Source organism: Cavia porcellus, unplaced genomic scaffold, assembly GCF_034190915.1.
Source record: "Cavia porcellus strain 051 isolate PalLab524CR breed Dunkin Hartley unplaced genomic scaffold, mCavPor4.1 scaffold_2, whole genome shotgun sequence".
Classification (NCBI taxonomy): Eukaryota; Metazoa; Chordata; class Mammalia; order Rodentia; family Caviidae; genus Cavia; species Cavia porcellus.
Window position 1 is genome coordinate 24660707 of NW_026947485.1, and position 22191 is coordinate 24682897.

At 39.6% G+C, this 22191-nt stretch overlaps 1 protein-coding gene across 6 annotated transcripts in view; it reads left to right on the forward strand.

Annotated features, from left to right (window-relative positions):
- Positions 1-22191, forward strand: part of Dnah11 (dynein axonemal heavy chain 11) — a 298369-nt gene that overhangs the window by 127027 nt on the left and 149151 nt on the right. For all 6 annotated transcript variants that reach the window (XM_063239334.1, XM_063239325.1, XM_013152435.3 and 3 more), the window contains exons 37-44: positions 1660-1752; positions 3423-3617; positions 4397-4474; positions 6529-6661; positions 8744-8871; positions 9853-10001; positions 16501-16651; positions 19412-19543. In XM_063239334.1, coding sequence (XP_063095404.1) covers positions 1660-1752; positions 3423-3617; positions 4397-4474; positions 6529-6661; positions 8744-8871; positions 9853-10001; positions 16501-16651; positions 19412-19543 — 1059 coding nt within the window. The remainder of the gene's footprint in view (positions 1-1659; positions 1753-3422; positions 3618-4396; positions 4475-6528; positions 6662-8743; positions 8872-9852; positions 10002-16500; positions 16652-19411; positions 19544-22191) is intronic.

The window sequence follows — 22191 nt, forward strand, 5'->3', positions numbered from 1 at the left end:
GCTTACTGCTGACTGTGATGGAGGGCAGAATTCAAAACAAATGAAACCAATACCCACGTTTTGGGGAAAGAAAAGAACAGGTATTTGTTGAACAGATACCAGGAAAAAGGCTTCCCAAGACTATGAGTTTGATAGTATTAAGCTTGTTTTACAGATAAGGGAAAATTAGGTCAAATAACCTGTGAAAGGTCCACACTGGGCAAATGGTGGGGACACGGTGTAGATTCAGGTCCTCCTAACTGTGACACTTGCAGCCAAGTTCAAGAGGAAGGTGCTGGGAGTAAAGAGGTGGAGCAGAGGAGGACAGTGTTCTTCAACTCAGTGGAAAAGACATCTGGCCAGAGTGGGAAAGCTGAGTTAGAAACACATTTCATAGATACCTTTCTGAGCTTCCGGGAAGGATTTGTGAGAAGAATTGGTGAACATTTTTGACCAAATGAATGATGTGGCGAAAATGGTAATGATTAATTTAGCAGCTGTTTGCAATCTGCATGTTTACCAGGCCACCTTTTACAGCTGTGTCCAGAATCTCTTCTGCTCCCTCTCCTTCAGTATTTTTACTGCAAGAACTTATCTTCCATCCCAGTCTTCTTGCTCTCCAACGCCTGTTCTTCTTTTTTCCTTCCCTTCTAAAGCCCCAGTTTACTTCTATATACTGACTTTCAAGTGAATTTTACCATGCTCCTTAGTCAAAGAGAGTTTTTCTATTGTGACTCAGTGTGCAGCCCATGGGAATGTACACACATGCATACAACTGCACCAGCATGTTCACCAACACTCCTTACCTTTATTATTTAGTGAAACTCCTCAACATTGTTTTATTGTCTGCTAATGGGTAACATGCTCAAAATAATATGTTGGCACATGTCTATATATTGTTTCACTGCCCAAATATAGCTTGTTTACTACTCCCACAATCACTTATAATGTAGACAGGTGCTTATCTCTGTATCCTAACAGACTGGTGATTCTGAGGGCTGCAGAGATGAAGTCAGTGGCCCACAGGCATCACTGAGAGCCCTTCTCAGGTTACTGTGTGGGTTCTATGGGCCAATGAGAGAAAGCTATAGGCATTAAATCAGTCATCTTTGAGTCCACTTCTGTTTGAATCACCCTATTTTTATTGTACAACTACTCTGCACTGGGCACTGTTTGGACCTAGAAGAACAAAGGGAATAAGTTACTACATTTATCCTCCAAGAACTCCGAGCCTATAAGAAGGACCTCCCTTGGGGACAATGTGACAGTCTCAAAGAGGTCTTGGTTTATAATTGATTTTTAACAGTGCAGTTTTTATTAGTGCCACCATCAGGGAGCCTTTGGAGCACTGAAGGCATGTTATTATGGAAGACATGGAAGAGTTGAGCTCCTGAGTTAGTGGTTTATGGAAAGGACAGAGGAGGCAGATAGGGTCCTGAGCAAAAGCTGCCCTTAAGTGCTACAGGGAAAAAAGACATTTGCTGACCAACCCAGGAAAAAGCAGGACAGCCACTAGAAGAATGTGATTTTTGCAGTGTTGGGAAAAAGGGGAAAACATTATCTGGAATTCTTAAAGTGTGGGTGTTTCTGAACTTAACTTTCAGCTCTTGTTTCTGGAATGAGAATCTGATTGCCTCATACAGTTTTTTAGGAAAAAATGATATTATGGTTTTATTTCAGGATCATTATGACTGGGGACTTCGTGCTATTAAATCGGTCTTAGTTGTTGCTGGTTCCCTGAAACGAGGAGATAAAAATCGACCCGAAGATCAGGTACCACAAGGTTGATATGATAGGATTTTGTTGAGCAAGTATTTGAACAGTTTCATACAAATGGAAGCCTGTACCTGGATGGTGAGACACGCGTGGCCCTGGCACCTTTGCTGAATGCAGGATATCTCAAAGACTGGCATTTCTGATAAGAGGTCACAAGAGTTCTTTAGAACAAAACTATAAGTCTGAAAAAGAAATGTGATCTTACAAGTACTTTTGAAATATCAGCCATCAAAAGTGCTGTGACAGTTTAAATCAAATAATTCAGTAATCATGGTCTGAATGCTTTGAGGAGCATTCAGGCAATTTGATAAAGGAAGTTGGGAGTTAGTTCTGCGTGTTAGTGAAGATTCAGGCTGATCAGAGAAAGTCCATCCATCACTGGAAGTAAGAAGGGTGCAGAGAAGGAAGGGAAAAGAGCGGTTGCCTAACACCAGTGACAGGCGTGCTAGTTGAGCGATCTTAGGGAAAAGTTCTCCCCATCTTCGGTGGTGGGGGATGGGAACAGCACCTGTGCAGCTTCCCTGTGATAAGTAGTGAGAGAAAGAGGCGCTCTTCACTATGGAACCAGGCAGCACGGCTCGAGGAGGAGGAGCGGAAAACCCAGGTCCAGTCTGTGTAATCTTTTTTTATATGAAGAGATACGTAATATGTGATATTTCCATTTTCTAAACTCCTCCTATTATTCAACATTTTCTTGCATCCCTTTGGTCTTGTGCTGTATGGTTTTTGCTGATGGAATGCTTAGCTCTTTCTATAAATGTCATCCTGATGTTTAAAATCTAAAGCCATCTTTAGTTTTCAGCCAACATCACACAAAAACCCAAGCTAAAAATGTTTGAGGTTATCATCCTGACATTTTAGAGTACTTTGGACAAAATGACCACATAGGCATGGTTAGCTTGCAGACTGAAGTTGGGGGACTAAGGAGAGAAGAGCCCCAGACGCTTCATGAAGATGAGCAGAGCCTGACAGGGAAGGAGCAGGCTCCATGGTGACCCAGTTCTGAGGACTGTTGATTAGTTGAGTCTTCAGTTCTGCTGTTAATTTGAAAACATTTCATCTCCACATAGGTAGAATGCCATGCCTGTCAGAGAACAGTATCAGTATCAGCCTTTAGTATGAGAATTAAAAATAGTATCTTCAGCTCATTAGGTGTTTGTTAGACCTTGTATTGACTTTGGAAAGATAAAGGCTTAGGGAGAGATCCAGCTCAGTGGTGCAACACCTGCCTAGCAAGTCCAAAGCCCTGAAATGACTCTTAGTCCAAAAAATAAATCAATAAATAATAAAAATTTGAACTTGGGAGTGGTGACACACACCTGTAATCCCAGCAGGCAGGAGGATTGCAAGTTCAAGCCTAGCCTTGGTTGCTTAACCACTTTAGTAAGGCTGTGTCTCAAAAATTAAAAAACAAGTAAAAAAGGCTGCGGATATGGGAAAACAGTTTAGTGCGAAGGTCCTTCTTTTAATCCACAGTGCTACATAAATACTATTTTAAACTGGTACATAAAATATAAAAAGTGTCCATAGTAGTGGGTTAACATTTGATGCTTTGATACATGTACACATTGTATAACATTTAAATCAGATTAAACATACCATTTTACCAACTCTCCAAATCCTTTCTTCTGGCTTTTTGATGATATGTTTTCTGTTTTTCTTGCTAGGTACTCATGCGAGCACTAAGAGACTTCAATATGCCTAAAATAGTGACCGAGGATGTCCCAGTGTTTCTGGGCCTTGTTGGCGACCTGTTTCCAGCTCTAGATGTGCCACGGGGGAGGAAGCAGCACTTGGAACAGATGGTCAGGCAGTCCACCTTGGAGCTCCGCCTGCAGCCCGAGGAGAGCTTCATTCTCAAAGTAAAAGGGGACCTTGCTTTTCGCAGAAGCCCTTGGGGTTTGTGGTGCAAGAGATTGCTTAAGTAATAGTCTTAACTGAAGTAAATATAGCTAAATATTTTAGTAGTCTCATACAGCAAGAAAGTAAAAGTATAAATATGGTTAAGTAATAGTTTTAACTGTAATCATACTTTTAATTACTTTTTAAAACTTCTGGAGACATATACCAAAATTTATTTTGTTCTCTTTCCCTTGTATTTCTAGAAAAAATTGGAAATAAATCATTAGTGTGTGTTTTAACAGAGAAGGAACATCAGCATGCTTGAAATAGCTTGGGAAGATACTGACTTATCAAAGGGGCTCCATGGACTTGCTCAGTTTGAGTTTAGTAAACATGTGGAGATCTGTATGTCTCATTTCCTGGATTTTACAGTACTTACCTAAAATTCATTTAGATATTTTATGGGACATAAATCATTACTCAGTTGTAGATGATGATTGACTATATATTGTTTTGGCTCAAACCTTTATGAGGAGTCCTTGATTTTTCTTAGTTATCTCTGCCATGTACCAGTTAGCCCAGGAAGTATGATGCTTTCCCTTTATTCTCACTCCTGTGTTCTCTGTTTGGGAATGAAAGGGAATCTGTACTGTGGACCTGCGGTCTGTTGTAACTTTCCTTGAACATACTCTGTCAGAATCTGGTGTGGGACATATGGAGAGTAGAACTGAATAACCGTGGACAGGCTATCTCCTCGTCACCAACTCACCATCAGTGCCTATTGGCTGTTTCATTGCAGGTGGTCCAGCTCGAGGAGCTGCTGGCCATACGGCACTGTGTCTTTGTGGTTGGAAACGCGGGCACAGGGAAGAGTAAGGTACGGTGACCAGGCCGACCCCTTTCAGCCAGGGATTGTTTTCAATGGTACTTAAACTAGTTCCCTTCAGCAAAGCCCAACACAATGTTGAATTAAACTCCAGTGTCACGCTATTTCCCTTTATATGGTGAGAGAGAAGAGAGAGAAATGAATAGAACACTGCATTCACCTAAGAAAAGTAAGTTCAGTTGAAGCTCAGGCTTCACCCACAAGATTCATAGCATCCCTGCATTTATAGCTGTGCCCTGTGCCACTGGCAGTAATAGTCACCCCTGGATTCTTGTTCCAAGGGGTAAACGTTGTGAGAGACTGTAGAGTAAGGTATGTGGCTTGCATGATTTGACTGGGTCTGCTCACATTTTTCCCAGTTACCTTCTGATCTTTCTCAGATGATCTGATTTCCCCTTCCCATACCAGTAAGAAAAACAAATCCAAATATTTCCCTTCAGTACTCACGCAGAAATATATCCCACTAGAGGGCCAAAATAAAACTCGAAGAGGAGGTAGCAAAAGGTCACATTTTTGATGTCCTTATTATATGCCATGCTAGGTGCATTATGTACGACATGCTGTGCACAACAATGCCACGCAGTGAGTGTTATTATCCCCCATTTTTAGTTTACCACTTGATTTTGTTTGGCCTTCCTGACGGTCCTGGCAGCATACTTATTTTCTTGGTTGGCAGACAGAATATGCAAAACTGCATGCATTTTAATTCAGGATGCCTGGATGTAAACATATTTGGTGGCCAACAACTAAAAATACTCAGAATGGGCATATGAGCTTTAGAGCATGGGTGTATATAGAACTTGCCAGAACTTAGATATGAACCCAAAGTGGAACAATCGCAGAGGGATTCTCTGTATAGGAATTTTTTAGTGAAAAAGGTAATAATTGAAATATTAAAGAAGACATCTGATAGACCTATAATTATTTTGTTAGACTATGATTCAGATGTAGGCCGTAGTTCATGGAAGGATAAAATTAAATTCTGTAATTTCCAGTAGATTAATGGTTTCTAAAAATATAAGCTTAATATTTCTAAGGCATTTAATTTCTCTCATCTAGTCTTTGCCGATTCTTTTCAGTTCAGTATGTACTTAAACTGACACAGCCAGACCTCTGAAACTCGGAGCCACGTTACTCAGCAACTTATCATTCCAAAGCATTTGGCAATTGTTTGTCTGTATTTCAAAATTCTTGGAAGTTGGTCAGGGCAATAAATATTTAAAACAAAAGCCATAGCTTTTCACAGACAGCAGAAGGGACAGTCAGGAAGATATTTGGGTTAAGATGTCACTTAAGCAGACCTGTCCTGTGTATCTCTTCTATGGGCTCTCCTCAAGGCTTGTTTTCCTCACTTTCTAGGACAAGGTGGTTTCTAGCCCCAGCTCTGGTAACTGTCAGACTGGAGAATGCTTTGTTGTAGGGAGCTGTTAGGGGCATTGTGGGATGCTTAACATCTTTAGCCTTAACCCACTAGAGATCCAGTGGTACAGCCAAGTTTCTCCTACATCAAGATGGTCTCCTGTTGAGAATCACTGCCCTGTGTCTCTGGACCCCAAAGTATGTTCACACCTGCATCAGGGCATCACCTGGGCCCTTGCTAGAAATGAAGACAACGTGCCTCCTTCCAGACCTAAAAAACTAGAAAGCCTAGGGGTGGACCCAACCACAGCCCTCCAGGCAATTCTGGTATGGGCCAAGTTTAGAGAACAGCTGTTCTAAAATAACTCAGGCAGGGTGGTTTTATAAACATGAATATAATTGCTTATCTACCCACAGCTTTTCACTTTGTACATATGGTCAAAATCTCAAATGATTAAGTGACTTTCTGTAAATGGTTTGAAGAGTCAGGCGAACTGAGCCCACGGTGAAATTGGACCTTCCATGGTGATAGAGATGCACAGGCCGTATGGCATTTTGCAACGTTCTTCATCTAGACACTACAGCAAGTCCAATAACACACACTGAATAAGAAACAGCTTCCGAAAACCTTTTCCATTTGGCTTGTGTTAGTATTAGTTTCCTTGGATTTCTTTTTTTCTCATCAGATTTTGAGAACCCTGAACCGAACATATGTTCACATGAAACAGAAGCCTGTTTGGAATGACTTAAACCCTAAAGCTGTGACAACAGATGAACTCTTTGGTTTCATACATCACGCTACCCGGGAATGGAAAGATGGCAAGTAGTATTTCCCCTTTCAGTGTGCTAAACATTTATTTTTCTTAATCCAGAAAGCCATTTTTCAGTACAAAATAATTTTAGTCATAGTCACAGATTTACTGTTTAGGTGTTGGCATTATTAGAACTACAAAAGATCACAATAGTGTTTATAACGTAAAAATTAAAGGTAGATTCAAATAAGTACTTGTTTTGCATTCAGCATCCTGTCCTCAGAGCTGTGTTTTATCCTATATTGGTTCCATCAGGGCTCTTTTAGTCCAGAAGCAGTGTTAACATAGATTTTTCAGGACATACTGACAAGGTACCTGATGTAAGATCCCGACTGAGATTTGAATAGGGTTATTCTAGGAATCAGTGACAAAACTCATTTGGACATGTTTCCTGCCCTGACATGACAAGTTTATTATCTTTGTACCAAAAATACAAACTCTGAAATACTCTGAAATCTGAGACCTTTAAAAATGTAAGTTTGCAATTTTGAAGTATTTCACATTTTTAGATTAAGGTAAAGACTTTACCCAACTGGTAAAGTCTATGCAGATGTTTTAGAATCCAGAAAAATCTAAAATCCAAAACACTTTTGGGCCCAAGCATTTCTGATAAAGGATATTCTGCCTATGTTTGTGGGCAGGCAGATGCTTTTGGTAGAAACCCTAAAGACTTCCCGTTACAGAAACCTTGTATTGGTCTTGAAGAGTTCCTTTCGCAGACTCCCAGTGTTCAGTCTCATGACAGCTCCCATGGTCTGGAACATAAAAATACTGTGCACGTTGAATTCCAGTACTGTCAGCTTCTCCACAACAGAAGTCCAAGCTCCTGGTCTTTCTGTAGCTTCTTTTCTATACAGAAGTCAGAAGGCTCATGTCAGGATGTTCTCAGCTTTCAGTTTCAAGTAGCTGCCAATCCCCTTTGGAACTCAACCTTTTTCTGTGGCCTACAAGGCTCTAGTGATTAGAGGTTACCTCACCATCTCTACCTTCATTTTCTGTACTCTGCCCCTCTTTGACAGCAATTTGTTCATTCTGACCTCCTGACTGTTCCAAACACCTTTGCATCATGGAACCTTGGCACCTGACATTCTTGCCATCTGTAACACTCTTCCTCTGCATGCCTTTGTCTTGTTCCCTTAGCTTATTTAAGTGTCTGGTCACATCTGAGACAACTTCTGATCTGAAGCAGGACACACTTTGTCATTGATCCTCTTCTTATCTTCTATACACTCTTTCCTTTATCTATGGGACAATGCTGGCTGACTTAATCCAATTTCTTTCTTTTTATAAAGAACTATAGTCAGTAGAAAACTGTTAATCTGTGTATGCTCAGAATCTATGGACTCTATTGCAAGCAGCAGCCATTAGAAAGGACTGCTGGCTTTCCTGTAAATGACAGTGGTAGATTCAACGAGATGCTGTCACTTATTTTTTACACAAAACATTTCATAGCGAAAACTTCAGTACAAATGGATGAAAGCAGTTTCATTCACCACGATGTTACATTCTTGAGCTTGAAAAGTCAGCAGCTATTAAAGTAGAAAGGCCGTGGATTTAAAATGTTTTTACCTGTACATCTTTTAAGTAATGACAATATAATACCAACATCCAAAATTGTCAGAGTTATGTAGCACTTCTACTTAGAATTATGACCTGGACTATTGTTACACAAGAATGGAGCTAGATGAAATGAACTTATAATTCTAAGACAGGTAATAATTTAAGAGTGTGGAAAAGGGAACATCTTCATTTGGTAGAAGATGTGAGTTCTACATGCATTGCCTTCTATAAAGCCCATAACCATCCTTTACGGAAGGCAGTGTTATCCATGTTTAACCTAGAAGGAATCTCAGTCAGGGAAGAGAATGATCTTTCCCTGGAGATGAAACTTGCCTGTTTGTAAGTGGTAAAACCAGGTCTGGAGCCAGTATCTCATGTAGAGGATATAATATAGCCCATAGGAAAGGCAGCAAAGTGTTTTTTATTTACTTAATAAAAGACCTTCCAGGAGAAGTACTGTAAGTTTACTTTAGAAATAGACTATACCCAATTCCACAATATATTAATATTGTTTACTCTTGTTTAATAGGTCTATTCTCTTCCATTTTACGGGAACAAGCAAATCTTACACACGATGGACCAAAATGGATAGTTCTGGATGGAGATATTGACCCTATGTGGATTGAATCACTAAATACAGTCATGGATGATAATAAGGTCAGTAATACTGCAGTGCCAAACCTTAAAAATAATATACCACTCACTTGTTGATGTTAATCATTGTTTTTAATCCTTAACTTGGTATTCTTTTTACTATCACTATTTTGATAAATGACATTTTCCTAATACAGTAATTCTCTTTATAGTTAAAGAACTTAAGGGCATATATTCTTTTTATTGCCATAAATTAATAATCCTTAATGATAGATATATACCTAAGAATTTAGTTTCCACGACCACTTTCTAAGAGCTAGGCCCAAATTATTATGTCTTATATGTGCGTTCATTGAATATGAGTACTTAGACAATAAAAGAAAAGTACAGGTTGTGTTACATGGTAATGGGCAAAACTTAGATATTAAAATTAAGTAGACCCAGTGGCTACAGACTGAGTTTAAACTTTTCCCAGACATTTTTGACTTGCTTAATCTGGCATCGCCAGCTAAAACAAGATGCTGGGGCAAGTCTACTCTAGATACTGATTAAGTAACCAAAGGTCTATTTGGTGGGGTCAGGAGAGAGAAATCAGTAGCCATCATTACTCTGGATTAGAGCTAGTAATCACCATGTATTAACAGTAATTAGTGCTTTCCAAGCTAAAACATTCTTCATCATAAAATACAGGAATGAGGTCTCCATCCTTGTAAGAGTTGCTGTAGGACAGTGGTTAAATGGGATGTTTCAGATTCTGGAAAGAATTAATTTTACTTGCTATTTAGGCTTTGTCATTTAATCCACTTATATTTAGCTTAGTAATAATTCTTTCAGTCATTTAAAGATTGGCTTTCACCAGTCTGTTTAGGAGATATTATTTCTCAAGGGCCAGTCAGGCCACTTTAGGAATAAATTTAGATCTTGATTCACACCCTTTGGCCCGTCTACTAGGGGCAGTGCTTTGGTTACCACGGTAGGCTGGCGGTGTTCCATTTCTCCCTTGCTGGTTTGCATCTGGCAACGCTGCCATGCTGCCTCTTCCAGGTGCTGACCCTGGCCAGCAATGAACGGGTGGCCCTCACTCCTTCCATGAGGCTTCTATTTGAGATCCATCACTTGCGAACGGCCACCCCAGCCACTGTCTCCAGAGCTGGTGTTCTCTATGTGAACCCACAGGATTTAGGCTGGAATCCGTGAGTATTTCTTTCTTAATTTCTTTTCGTATATTATCATAAAAGTGTGCATAATATATGTACCATGTAAACCATTTTTAAATGAACAGTTCCAGTAGCATTGAGTACATGCATATTGTCATACAACCATCACTCCTGTCCATACACAATGTTTTTCATCTTCCCAAACTGCAACTCTGTACCTGTTAAGTGATAACTCCTCATTCCTCCTTCTCCTTGATTTTTAACAGTTTTATTCTGCTTTCCATCATTTGACAACTCTGAGTACCTCTCACTGTAGAACCATACAATACCTGTTCTTTTATTTCACTTAGAGTACTCTCTTCAAATTTACCCACGTTGTAGTAAGTGTTAGAATTTCCTTCCTTTAAGTCTGAATAACACTGCTACATTTTCCCTCTCCAGTCACCTCTTGAGTCTCTCTACCATTTGAGTCTCTGTACCTTTAGCCACTGTGAATAATACTGCTGTGAATGTCACTATGCAGAGATTTCTTCATGTCCAAATTTTCAGTTATTTTGGGTAGATACCCAGAAGTAGAATTGCTGGATTATATGTTAATTCTATTTTTAATTTTTAAGGATCAATCATACTGGTTTCTGTAGTAACTATTGCATTTCCACCAGCAGTACACAAGTAAAGAACACACAAATTGTTCTATAATGTCACCAACACTTGTAGTTTTCTGTTGTCTGGGAGCTGGTTTGTTTGCTTGTCTTTTGATAGTAGCCATGCTAATTGGTGTAGGATGCTATCATCATGGTTATGGTATACTTTTCTGTAATGATGAATGATATGGAGCATGTTTTCAAGTACTAATTAGTCATCCACTTAAATCTTTTGGAACAATATCTGTAAATCCTTTGTTCATTTTATGATCAGTTTGGGTTTTTGTCATTGTGTATATTTTTTATTCTTAGGTTCAAATGATTATTTGAAGAAGATATAACTAAATTTAAGGCTAATTTATTAGCACCTAGGTGGATGCCTTTCTCATTTTTAATTATGATACTTTGATCAAACACCTGGAAAGTATAAGGGCTCAGTAAATAGTTCTTGAATACATGAATAAAACCTTGAATGAGGCACCTAGATATAAAACATTTAGCAAGATGTGTTTTGTATGTGCATATGACACACATGCATGAACAGGGGAGATACTTTATTTAGAGCAAGTTTATTGCAACACCCCTGGCTTATTCTCCAGTGCTTACACTTCCCACAGTGCATCCGTGTGGTCATCTGTCACCTGCAGCAGTCCCACTCTGAACCATAAGAGCCTCTGAGCTCTCAATGCCATGTGCCAGGGTAGGCATGCTGCCATGTAAGTGTCTTGCTGAACCCTGCAGACATACCCACCCTCCTGCTTACCTTGCCCCGTGCCCCAGGAGACTGGCTTCCATGAAGACCATCAGTGGACTCCTTGTCCTCTGGCATCTGTTGGGTTTGGATAGGGAGGAGCCCTGGCAGCAAACAAGGGGAGAGAGAAGTGAGAGCAGGCTATGCATCTCATCATCTCCATCCCTGCAAAGTCTCATCAGGATAGCTGTGTCCCTGATCTGCAAATGACAGTCCCCCTTGGATTTCCCTATGAGATTCTCGCCCTTCAGGTCCTGGCCACTTCCCCACTCTCCTGCAGGCATTGGTGTGGCACACATTCCTTATTCTCATCCTGAGTGAGTCAGTTTTTACCTCACTATAACAAATCTCTGACATAAGCAACTTCTAAACAGATCATCTATTCTGGCCCACAGTCACAGAGATTCCAGCCCATGGTCAGCTCCTCCTTTGCTTTTGAGCCAGTGGCGAAGCAGCCCATCAACATGGGAACTTGTGGTATAGCTCAGCAGTTTACCTTTTGGCCGAGAGAGAAAGGAAGGACAGATGACATGGACCTAAGCCCCCACTGGACCCCTCATAAGGGATCTACCACTTCCCAATGGCATCACAAGTTGAGGACCACACTTTTAACACATAGACCTGCAGAAGACAGTCCAGAGCCACAGTACAACCCACCCATGTCACTCCTCCTTAGGTGTCTCTACTCCTTGCCTCTCCTTTGTAACCAGCCCTTCTTCAATCCTTCTGTATCTTAAGGATGGCACCTGTTTCTTGAAAGATGTACACTGTTGGATGCTTCTCCTCTGTGTACAGATTGCTCACTAAAAATCCTATCTTCACCTCTACAGCAAAGTGAAGCTGTCCCGGAGCTTCTGGGTTTAACAGAGCTTTATCGTATGTGGCCAGGGAAAGAAGTGTTTTTTTTTTTAAAGGCCCAAAGAAAGACTTGCTCTTGAGCTGACTGCTCCTTTCCCCAGGAGAATGCTGTCTCCTGAGTGCTTCTGTTGGTTGTAGTTGGCAGAAGTCTCCCCGGTGTACCCCAGCTCATCCCCTGCACAGCAAGCACAGCCTCCAGTGCAAAAGGCAGTGTTCCCCTCCTTCAGGGGATCCCTCATCCCTACCGGGGTGGTCTTATTTTAGTAGTGACCCTCACAGCTCCCAATTCCCATGTAAGTCAGATTCAGTCACATCATGGGGAGATCTGAGCTAACAAAATCTCAGAATGACTCCTTAAAGGACTTTTACCCAGTACATCAAAGGTCCCAGGTTGTTTGAGGAGAAGCTCAATTTGTATTCTGAGCTGAATTAAATAGCTCTCTCTTCACTGCTTTTACTTTTATATAGGTTTTTATTTTATCTAAGATCATTACAGAGGTTTTAATTTTCATTTGTGTGACAAAAGGACTCAGCCAAATCATTTTTTCAAAAAATGAAAACCTTTTTTTACAGAACATTTTAATATTTTTACCTCCTATTGCTAGAAAGTTTCAGTAAGCCAGCACAAGATGGCTATTTCAGATATAGGGCACTGTTTTTATTTCATAATTGTTGAATAGGCTAATCCTTTCCTTATAGTGTGATAGCTTTACATATATTGATTGGTTCAATATTCAGTTGTCTTCTAAGATCAATAGAATACTTAACTCAGTTTTCCAAACCACTATTTACATCTCAATTTTCCCAAACGTTTTTACTTTAAGTTGTTCAAAACTATAAAAAAAAATTGAAAAAGTACAGCCACAGCCCTATTCCTTAGTCACTGTCACTGCTTGTTACCATTTTACTATATTGCTTTCTTTCTGGCTGTGCAGTCTGTCTCTGGGTGTGTCTGTCTCTCTCTCTCTCTCTCTCTCTCTCTCTCTCTCTCTCTCTCTCTCTCTCTCTCATAGATACATAGACATAGAGTTTTATTTTTGTAAAAACTCCTGTAAGTTGGAGATAATAAGATACCTCATCCCTAAGTAGTTTAACATTTATCTCCTAAGAACAAAGATATTTTCCTATCAAAATACAATGTAATATACCTAAAAAATTTATCCTTAGCATTATCAAATAAACTTTACCATTTTTTCAAACTGTGCTGGTACAGCCAGTGTTACAGCCCAGTGACATAAGCAACTTCCTGGCAAGCTCTAAGTCCTGAGTTCAATTTCTGGTACAAAAAAATTTGCTAATCACTCTAGTAGTTTCTTCTATAAATTTTTAATAGAATGCAGCATCAAAACACATACCATGCACTGCATTTACTTGTCTTCGTTCTCCCCTTTAATGTCATAACATTTACACTTTGAAGAGAGCAAGCCAGCGGCTCAGAGGATGTCCCACTGGTGGTTGTGAAGTAGTAATTTTCTAACTCATTCTACTTTACATATATTAGGTTACATTTTTCTGCAAATAAGTTTTTCCCACACCCGCTTTCCTCTCTTCCTTTCCTTCATTCCTTCCTATAATTCTGACGTATGTCAGTGATTCTTTGGGGTTCTCATATTGTCACAAAATGTTGCCAGTAGGAGCCTCTTCCAGCCAGGCTTATCTGTGGTCTTTTTTTTTTACCCGTCCTTTAATTCTTGGTACTTTGCTTTCTGGCTAAATAAGATGCTTCCAATTCATCTCTCCTTTCCCTTACTTGAGACCTAACTTAGCTTTTCTCCAAAAAGCCAGGAGGAAAAACTTACTATAAGCAGTGGTATTTGGTATTCACTGCTGGTTCATTGTGCTTGTGCCACTGGTCTGTCTAGCTCAATGAGAGGCGCTAGGAAATATTGTTTTATTCATATCAGAAAACTGGAACTGTAGAGATGGGAAGGGAATGTGTGGAGGGAGGCAGAAGAAGTATGAGGAACTTAAAATGATCAAGATACGATATGTATAAATGCGAGGTCCCCAAGATAATGTGATCATTACATATTAGAAATATACACTACTAGCAATAAAAAGTACTATGTGCAGGAGAGATTATGAAGCACTATGTTTATAGTATCTTCACTGGGTTCCTTTAAATGAGTGGAGATAGTACTATTATCATTAAACTTTTTGGAGCAAAACATCTTTATTAAAATTTTCTGAGCTACCCTAAAATTAATTTTGTGTTCACACTTTACAGGTATGTACCATTTAAGCATAGTGTTCTTAAAACTATATCATCATGTGTCTAGCTGAAGAAAGCAAATACTATTTTAGTCCTCAGCTGTAAGTTAGTTTACTACAAGAACCAGTTCCTCTACATTGAAATCATGAAAAAGAAAGAAACTAGAATTAAAAGACGATGGTCTAAAAATGATGGTCAGTGACGTTATTTTTGTAGTAGAAAGGGATGCGAGTATCCAGAAAGGGAAAAAAACGGGTAATAAATTTTAAAAATTTATTTGTAATTTTATAAATTTTTGGAAGGTGGGTATAACATTGAAAATGGAATCTGCCAAACTATGTATTAGTTGGTTTATACATAGTAACAGGAAACTGGAATTTAATCTGATTCCAAAAGAGGTTATTAGTAGATAACTTTGATAGCCACAACTTTAGAATGTCCTCTTGCCTCTATTATGTTAGCCTAAAATATTCTTTGCCTTTGTGTAACTTTCTTCTTAATGTTGGATGAGCTCTCTGTCTTCCACCCCTGAAGTTCCATTCTTTCATCTTTAGAGACTGTGTATACTTACAGAAACAGAGTTTGAGAAATGCAGACATATACTGTATGGTCAGCCTGTACTGCTAACATCCTCCACTCTTCCAGGTGAATGACGGACCAGAAACCATCTTGCAGAGTAGACTATAAGTCTGAAGATTTCCTGTGGTCCTGATAGAGAGGCTCCATCTCCAGATCATGAGCAATAAATTAACAAAGTGTCAAAAGCCAAAGATTTTGGCTCCTAGACAGTTTCCAAATCACTGATATTTAGACTTTGTCTGTAAACCTGGAGCTCTTCTGGAGCGGGAAGATTCCTTGTCCCCATCATTACCACCTACTTTGCATTCTCCCCTGGTGCCCAGTGTCACTGACACCCAGAGATGCTCTACCAATTACTCTCATGCAGCTGGACTCCCTCTAAAACCATTCCTATTAGACCCAAAAACATTGGGCAAATCTAGCAATGTGAAGTTGCTGACTATTTAATAAAACCCTATAGTGACATCTTATGAAAAGCAAAGGGCGCTTTTTAGTGACATCATTTTAGTGACAGCTTTAATTTCTTCTGATATTCAAAATGCAAAATCTAGTTTGTTTTAAAGCAAAGTATATCTGTGATAAATCTGTGATCACACTGCTTCTATGCTGGCTGCCAATTGTATTTATTACCACTGATTCCTGCTTCATCAGACCTTGGTGCAAGATTCTTTTTTCACTTAGTATCTTTTAGTTTCACCCTAGAGACTAGTATGGATACCATGAAGTCAGGCTTTGCTTTGTATCATTGATAAGTACTTTAAGAAATGAGAGATAGTTAATGTGTCAAAATTAATATATGTTCCAGATATATATAGTACATATGGGATTATGTATAAGCTTCAGATATGTGTGTGTGTGTGTGTGTATATATATATATATATATATACACACACACACACAGAGAACCTCATGAAACAGCTGACATATATATCTGTACATATGTATATATCAAAACCTGAGATAACCATTTCTGAGCCCTTTATAAGAAGCACATTATCAGCCATCAAATTGGCATTACACTGAGTCCAGTGGAACAGGAGGGAATTTAAAACTCCTATGGAATTTTTTCCTCTTTATGTATAATTGACTTCTCATTACTAAATAATCGATGCCAAGATTAATCAAGAAAGATTCCAAGCTGTTTTCATAAATAAGGCCTCCACCATGAAAATAGTTTCCATTCCTTAGGAAATGACATACCATACTTCCTTCTAAATGCTCAGTAATGGCCTACTTACTCTCTATTATGTTTGGCTTCTAAGTGCTATTAGGAGTTTCTTTTACATTCTTTTCATTAAGGTAAAAATGGCCATTAAAACAAGTTTTTACAGAGCCATTTAAAAGTACTTGCATTTGAGAAATGAAGTGAATGCACTGAATGTGTCCGTGAAGTGTTGCCCCAAGCTGTGTTGCAGGAGGAGCTGTGGACATGGTGAAATTCTGCTTTTTAAGCCTTGTGCTCAGTAAAAGCTTTTCTGTGTTCCTTTTCAGGTATGTGGCCAGTTGGATAGACAGAAGGCGGCATCAATCAGAAAAGGCCAATTTAACTATTCTTTTTGATAAATACATTCCTGCATGTTTGGATAAGCTGAGGACCAGCTTTAAAACCATCACCCCTATTCCAGAAAACAGCCTGGTACAGGTTTGTCACCAAATGTACCATGCGACATTCTAGTCCTATGGAAGCTGGACCAAGACAAAGTTTCTACTTCCTCAAGAAGACAGAAAGCATTCTGAATGTTAGGTTGCTCTGACCCTCCTGTACCGGCCCCTTGGGTTCCCTGAAGCTTTTTGCAAGCCCCTATCAACAGCATACTATCACACTGTGTTGTCATTTCAGCTCTGGTCTCTTTCTCCAAGACTCAGCTACAGGGCCAGAGCCATGACTTACTTACTCATTGTCCAGCCAGAGAAATGTATGTAGTTCTAAGCTCATAGTAGGTACCAAATTCACATTTATTGAATCAGATTCCTCCCAAGTCTATTAGCAAAATTAGAAAAACAAAGTTGGAACAGCCGTATTACTTTTCTAGAGCCTATATAACCTGCCCAGAAAAGGTACCCAGTATGTTTTCGGAATAAATGAATCTGTGCAATTAAAGATGCTGGTCAGGTGGCAGGAGAAAAGCATCTGAATTCTTCCTTTAGGGGTCCCCACCCACAGACTTCCCCTCCCAAAGACATTCTTAAAGAGATGTCAGTCAGCATAAAGAGTTCATAATATTCCAGGGTTTTTTTTTTTTTTTTTTCTGATCTTCATTGTGAGACAGCTGGTAATAGTAAAGGGAATATATGATTTGTTGTCATGGAAGCAAATGAAAATAATTCACAGTGCACAGAAATGAAGGTTGTGTTCCTAATCTCAGCACGAGGAAAAACTGTCCCCAGCCTGTACACGTATCAAATTCACAACAGGTTTACAATTTCAAACCTTTTTTTAAAATTCCTGTGGGAACAAAATTGGTTTCTAAGTACTTTGTTACTGTTAAGTTACTATGTTACCAAATTTGTTTGAAGCTAAATTAGAAATAGTTGCAAGCATAATAAGAAGGGAAAGTTCAAGTTTTTGGATAATTCACACACCAATTAAGTAAACGATAGTATTCAACAGTAATTATCTGAGGTATAATTTATTTCTGAAAGCAGGTCTGAATTTATTCATAATGAATTAATTATGTGGTTAGCCTAATTAGACTTCCTCTGGTGTAATACTTGCAAAAAGCATGATCGTGTTCTTTCTCAAGTTGACTTGTATATTTGTGTGATTCTCTGTGGTGTGAACTTTTTCATTCAAAAGTAGTGTGAAAATAGGTCATTAGGAATTATTATGACTTTTGCCCTCATTTCTTCCTTCTGTAGTTTTCAGAAATAGTATTTCATCCTTAGCTCCTTTTAGGTTGTTCCTTTATAGTCTGTTTTCCGTGGTTGCTTATGAGTATAGAAATTGGATTTTAAAAATGAATAGAAAGACTAATTTAACATTTCTATCTCTAAAAAAATTAATGCGTCTGTTTTCCAGTATATAAAATATTCAATAAGGTATAATAACTCTGAGTGTGCATTAAATATAATTTGTATTAATTGCTGACACAGAGCTCAAAATGTGATCCAGTACTGTGTTTGCAAGAAAAATACAATCCTAAGACTTAGTAAAGAAAATGTTTTCCTAAATCTCACCTTGAGTCTCTTTAGTCTTTTTTGTGTTAATTGTAAGCAACACATTTTTACTCAGAAATAGCAAAGCTTTCAGGTTTTATACTATTTTTCCTAATGAAAAATTGGTTTTCTTAAAAGATTAATTCTAATTGGCAAACATGGCACAATGTAAGAGATTTTTAAAATATAACAAGTGCTCAGCTATTTACATGAAAACTAGTTCCCCGTCTTTCTTGCCTGGAAAAGAAAGGGACACACACTATAGCATGTGTGCGTGGCACTCTGCGCGGCCATGACAAACTTCTATTGCTGCCTCCAAAAACTGGGGCAAGGATGTCTTGGGTCAAGGGTCTGTGACAGTGCTAATTAGTGACAGCCATTTTTGTACATTAGGGAACTTGCCTCCAAATCTGTTCATTATGGTTATTATCCCATATGGTAAAGGCCCCTCCTGCAGCTATGTTCCCCTCGGAACTGACAGGCTTTTCCTGAACTTGGCTAATGCTTAGCACCAATGAAAACGCTACTGTTTCACCTGGACAGGTATGCTGAGTGAGGCTATGAAGAACAAATTTTGAGAGTATTTCTTCCAAGGTTAAATTTAATCTTCTGTCCAAAAAGTCTAATGTTCTAAATTTATGACAACAGGTGGAGGAGATGGCTGCCCTGGGAAGTGGGTTTCCTGGTGTCCCAGGAGGGAAATAGTTCAATAAATGCCTGTCCATCCAACTGATACTTAAGCCATTCCCAGTGGTAAGGATGAGGAAAGACATCTTCAGTATATTCCTGAGTAGGAAAGTAGATTGTAGAATGCCATGTCAGTATTATTTCCAACTGTGAAAAGAGCAACTATGGATTTCTATTTTATTTTTATGTATTACGTGCATTTCTGAATTATCCAATAGTTATGAGTGAATCATTTAAGTTTATTTTGAATAGCTTATTATATAGACGATAGTTAGTTGATTGAAAAATTCCACTATTGGGGCTGGGGATTTAGCTCAGCGGCATAAGCGCCTGCCTTACAAGCAGGCAGTCGTGAGTTCAATCCCTGGTACTGATAAAAATGAAAAAGACAAAAAAAAAATTCCACTATTGACTTAGATACACAGTGCAATAATGTAACAGTTAGAATTTTGAAAATCATACAATCTCTGAAGGATAAGTGGCGCTATAAACTCCTCTGAACCTACTGAACTATTGCAGTACCACTGCCCTAACTGGATTGCTATTTGTTTCTCTTCAGACTGTCTGTGCTCTCTTAGACTGTTTGTTGACTCCTGAAAATGTGCCTTCTGACAGCCCAAAAGAAGTTTATGAAGTCTATTTTGTCTTTGCCTGTATTTGGGCATTCGGAGGCACCCTGCTGCAGGATCAGGTATGCTGAGTGAGGGTTAGAAAACCACTTTTATTTGTGGAGGAGGGATTACTGTTCAAGGTGTGAACAAACATTTCAGTAAATGTTTAAATTTAAAAGTTTATTGCAATGAAAAGCACATTGCCATTAATCCACCTCAAAATATTTCTTTGCTCTTAACACACTGATCCTTTTATTATCGTAATATGCCTTCTACTATGATGTTTTTCCTAATTTAAACATTCATAGTAGTAAGTAAACATTCATACTGTTTTCTTAGTCACTGTAAATCTTTACAACTCGCCCTGTTTTCTCCTGAACCTCTGCGTTATGCAGTCAGTCCTGTCCAGGCTCATGGCTGATAGCCTTCAGCCCGCCTTGCCTTTCTGACTCCAGGATCTGTGTTTGTGCCTGCTTCGGGCCCTCACCTCTGTGTCCTGGCACATAACACTGCCTTACCCCCACATTTGCTCCTCTTTTGTACTTTTACTTTTTTCTCTTCAGTGCTATGTTTTTTCCAGTAACCCTAGAAACATTTCTGTTTCTTTATCTTATAATCTCAGTCATTCAGTTTCACTTACAAAGTAGCTGTTCAGTAATCCCCTTCGCCTCCTCATCCCTATAACCTTAATTCAGGAGCAAATCATCTTTCGATTCCCCTGAACCTGAATAATGTCATCTCAGCTGTCATAATAAATCCTGTTTACAAAACTGAAGTTTATTACTTATGCTGCTAGAAACTGAAAGTCCAAGATCAGGGTCCCACAATGGTTGGGTTCTGGTGGGGACTCTCTTCCTGTCCTTAAAAGTTCTCACTGTGTTCTCATGTAACAGAGAAAGTGCTCTGTGTCTCTTCTTACCAGGACACTTCTCCATCATGAGGGTCCCTCCATCATGACATCATGAAAACCTGACACTTCATCTCCAGATATTTTCACGTGGGCCTTTAGGGCTTCTATATGTAAAGTGGGAGGGAACAATTCAGACTATAACATATAGTAACCTTCAAATGTGCTCTCCTGTCACTCTCCCCCCTGTTCAGTTTCCATAATCAGTACCAGGGTCAGCACTTGTGAGCTGTGGTCAACCCTGGACCAGTTTCTCTTTGTTGGTCTTTCTTTCCGCTCAAAGTAAACTGTGATATGTCCAACATTTCTCCATAGCCTTTGCGTGGCTTCTCATTTCCTGTGGGAAACATGAGACACACACACACACACACACACACACACACACACACACACACACACACACACACACACTGATACTGCTTAAGATTCATCACACTGCAAGCAATGTGCAGGTCTCATTTCTACCATCTGCCTCTAATGTAGATCTTTTTCATATGATTTTTATCATAATTCTTCACTTGTGGTGCAGGTAGAGGGAGTGCGAGCTCAGAGCAGTAAAGTACCTTGCCCATGGCCCCTCTGATGAGCTGGCAGTGAAGGATTCCCACCCTAGTTGGTCTCTCCAGAGGCCACATCTTTTGTGTGACCTCAGAATCTCTCATGGTCACTGTGCTCACCTAGTACCCTGAGTGCTTACGTTAATAACAGATAACATACGCTTTCCTGGCTTCCTGAGACATTCTGTGGGATTTACAGAAGACAGCATCACAGCCAAGGCTGACCCATGTTGGTTTAACTCCATGTTACTTCCAAAATTAATGGCTGATGTAACCTGTGGGCTGATTTTGCTTCTTGTCACTGTTACCATAACTCCCATCTATAAATAAGTTTGGAATTCACTTGGTCTCCTAGATCTCATTTCAACCCTTGTGAGAAGCTGAATTTTTTTCTCTAGTCTGCAAGTGCCTCTCAGAAGTGCCTCTCAGTGCTGCTGGGACATGTCATGTGGTTTTCTCGAAGGCGGAGTATACCCGTGTGGGGATTTCACCTTCACAGAGACTAGCAAGACTCCACTTCCCCTGTGGTTTGCTTTTCGATGCTCTTCACTTTTTCTCCTCCTGCAGATCTGTATGTCAGCAGGGCTGTGGACAGCTGAGATCTTACCCCTCCTGATGAGCTCTACCCTCCCTCCTAGGACATTTTCCCTCAGCCTTGCAATTTCCTTGGCTCAGTTGTTTTAACAAACAGGTTCTTGCTTTTTTTCTGCTCCTACACACCCTTTCCACAATAAGTAGCCAACATTACCATTATCATCTTTGCACTTCCCAAAGGACTCTAAAGACAAGCATTCCCAAGAGAGAGACCATGGCACTGGGATGTTACTGAAGCAGATAAGGAGTGAGCTCAGGCTAACCAGCCGTCAGTTGGCTGGGCACATTAAGTGCTGTTACCTGTCACACAAGATGCTTTGGGCTCTTCATATGCCACAGGAGTTCACCAGCGCTCCCCTGGTCTGGAAAGACCAAACATTCGGTTAAGCCCGCCCCGCTGCTCCTGCACGTAGTTGGGTTTGTGTTCAAGGGACTTAACTACTTCTGCATTTATTAGCTTTGCTTTTCCTTCCATCACACATCCCTGTGCCTTCCCCACAGACCCTGCAAGGGCTGAGACCCTGCTTGTTTTCTTCTGCATTTTATTTAAATGAATTGAAGTATCAAGATGTTTATAATTTTACTGACGTAATTGTTAGAAGTGTATTTTGATATGGAGTCATATGTACACTGCTACAGAGAATGGTGCCTGGTCAGTAACAGTCTGTGA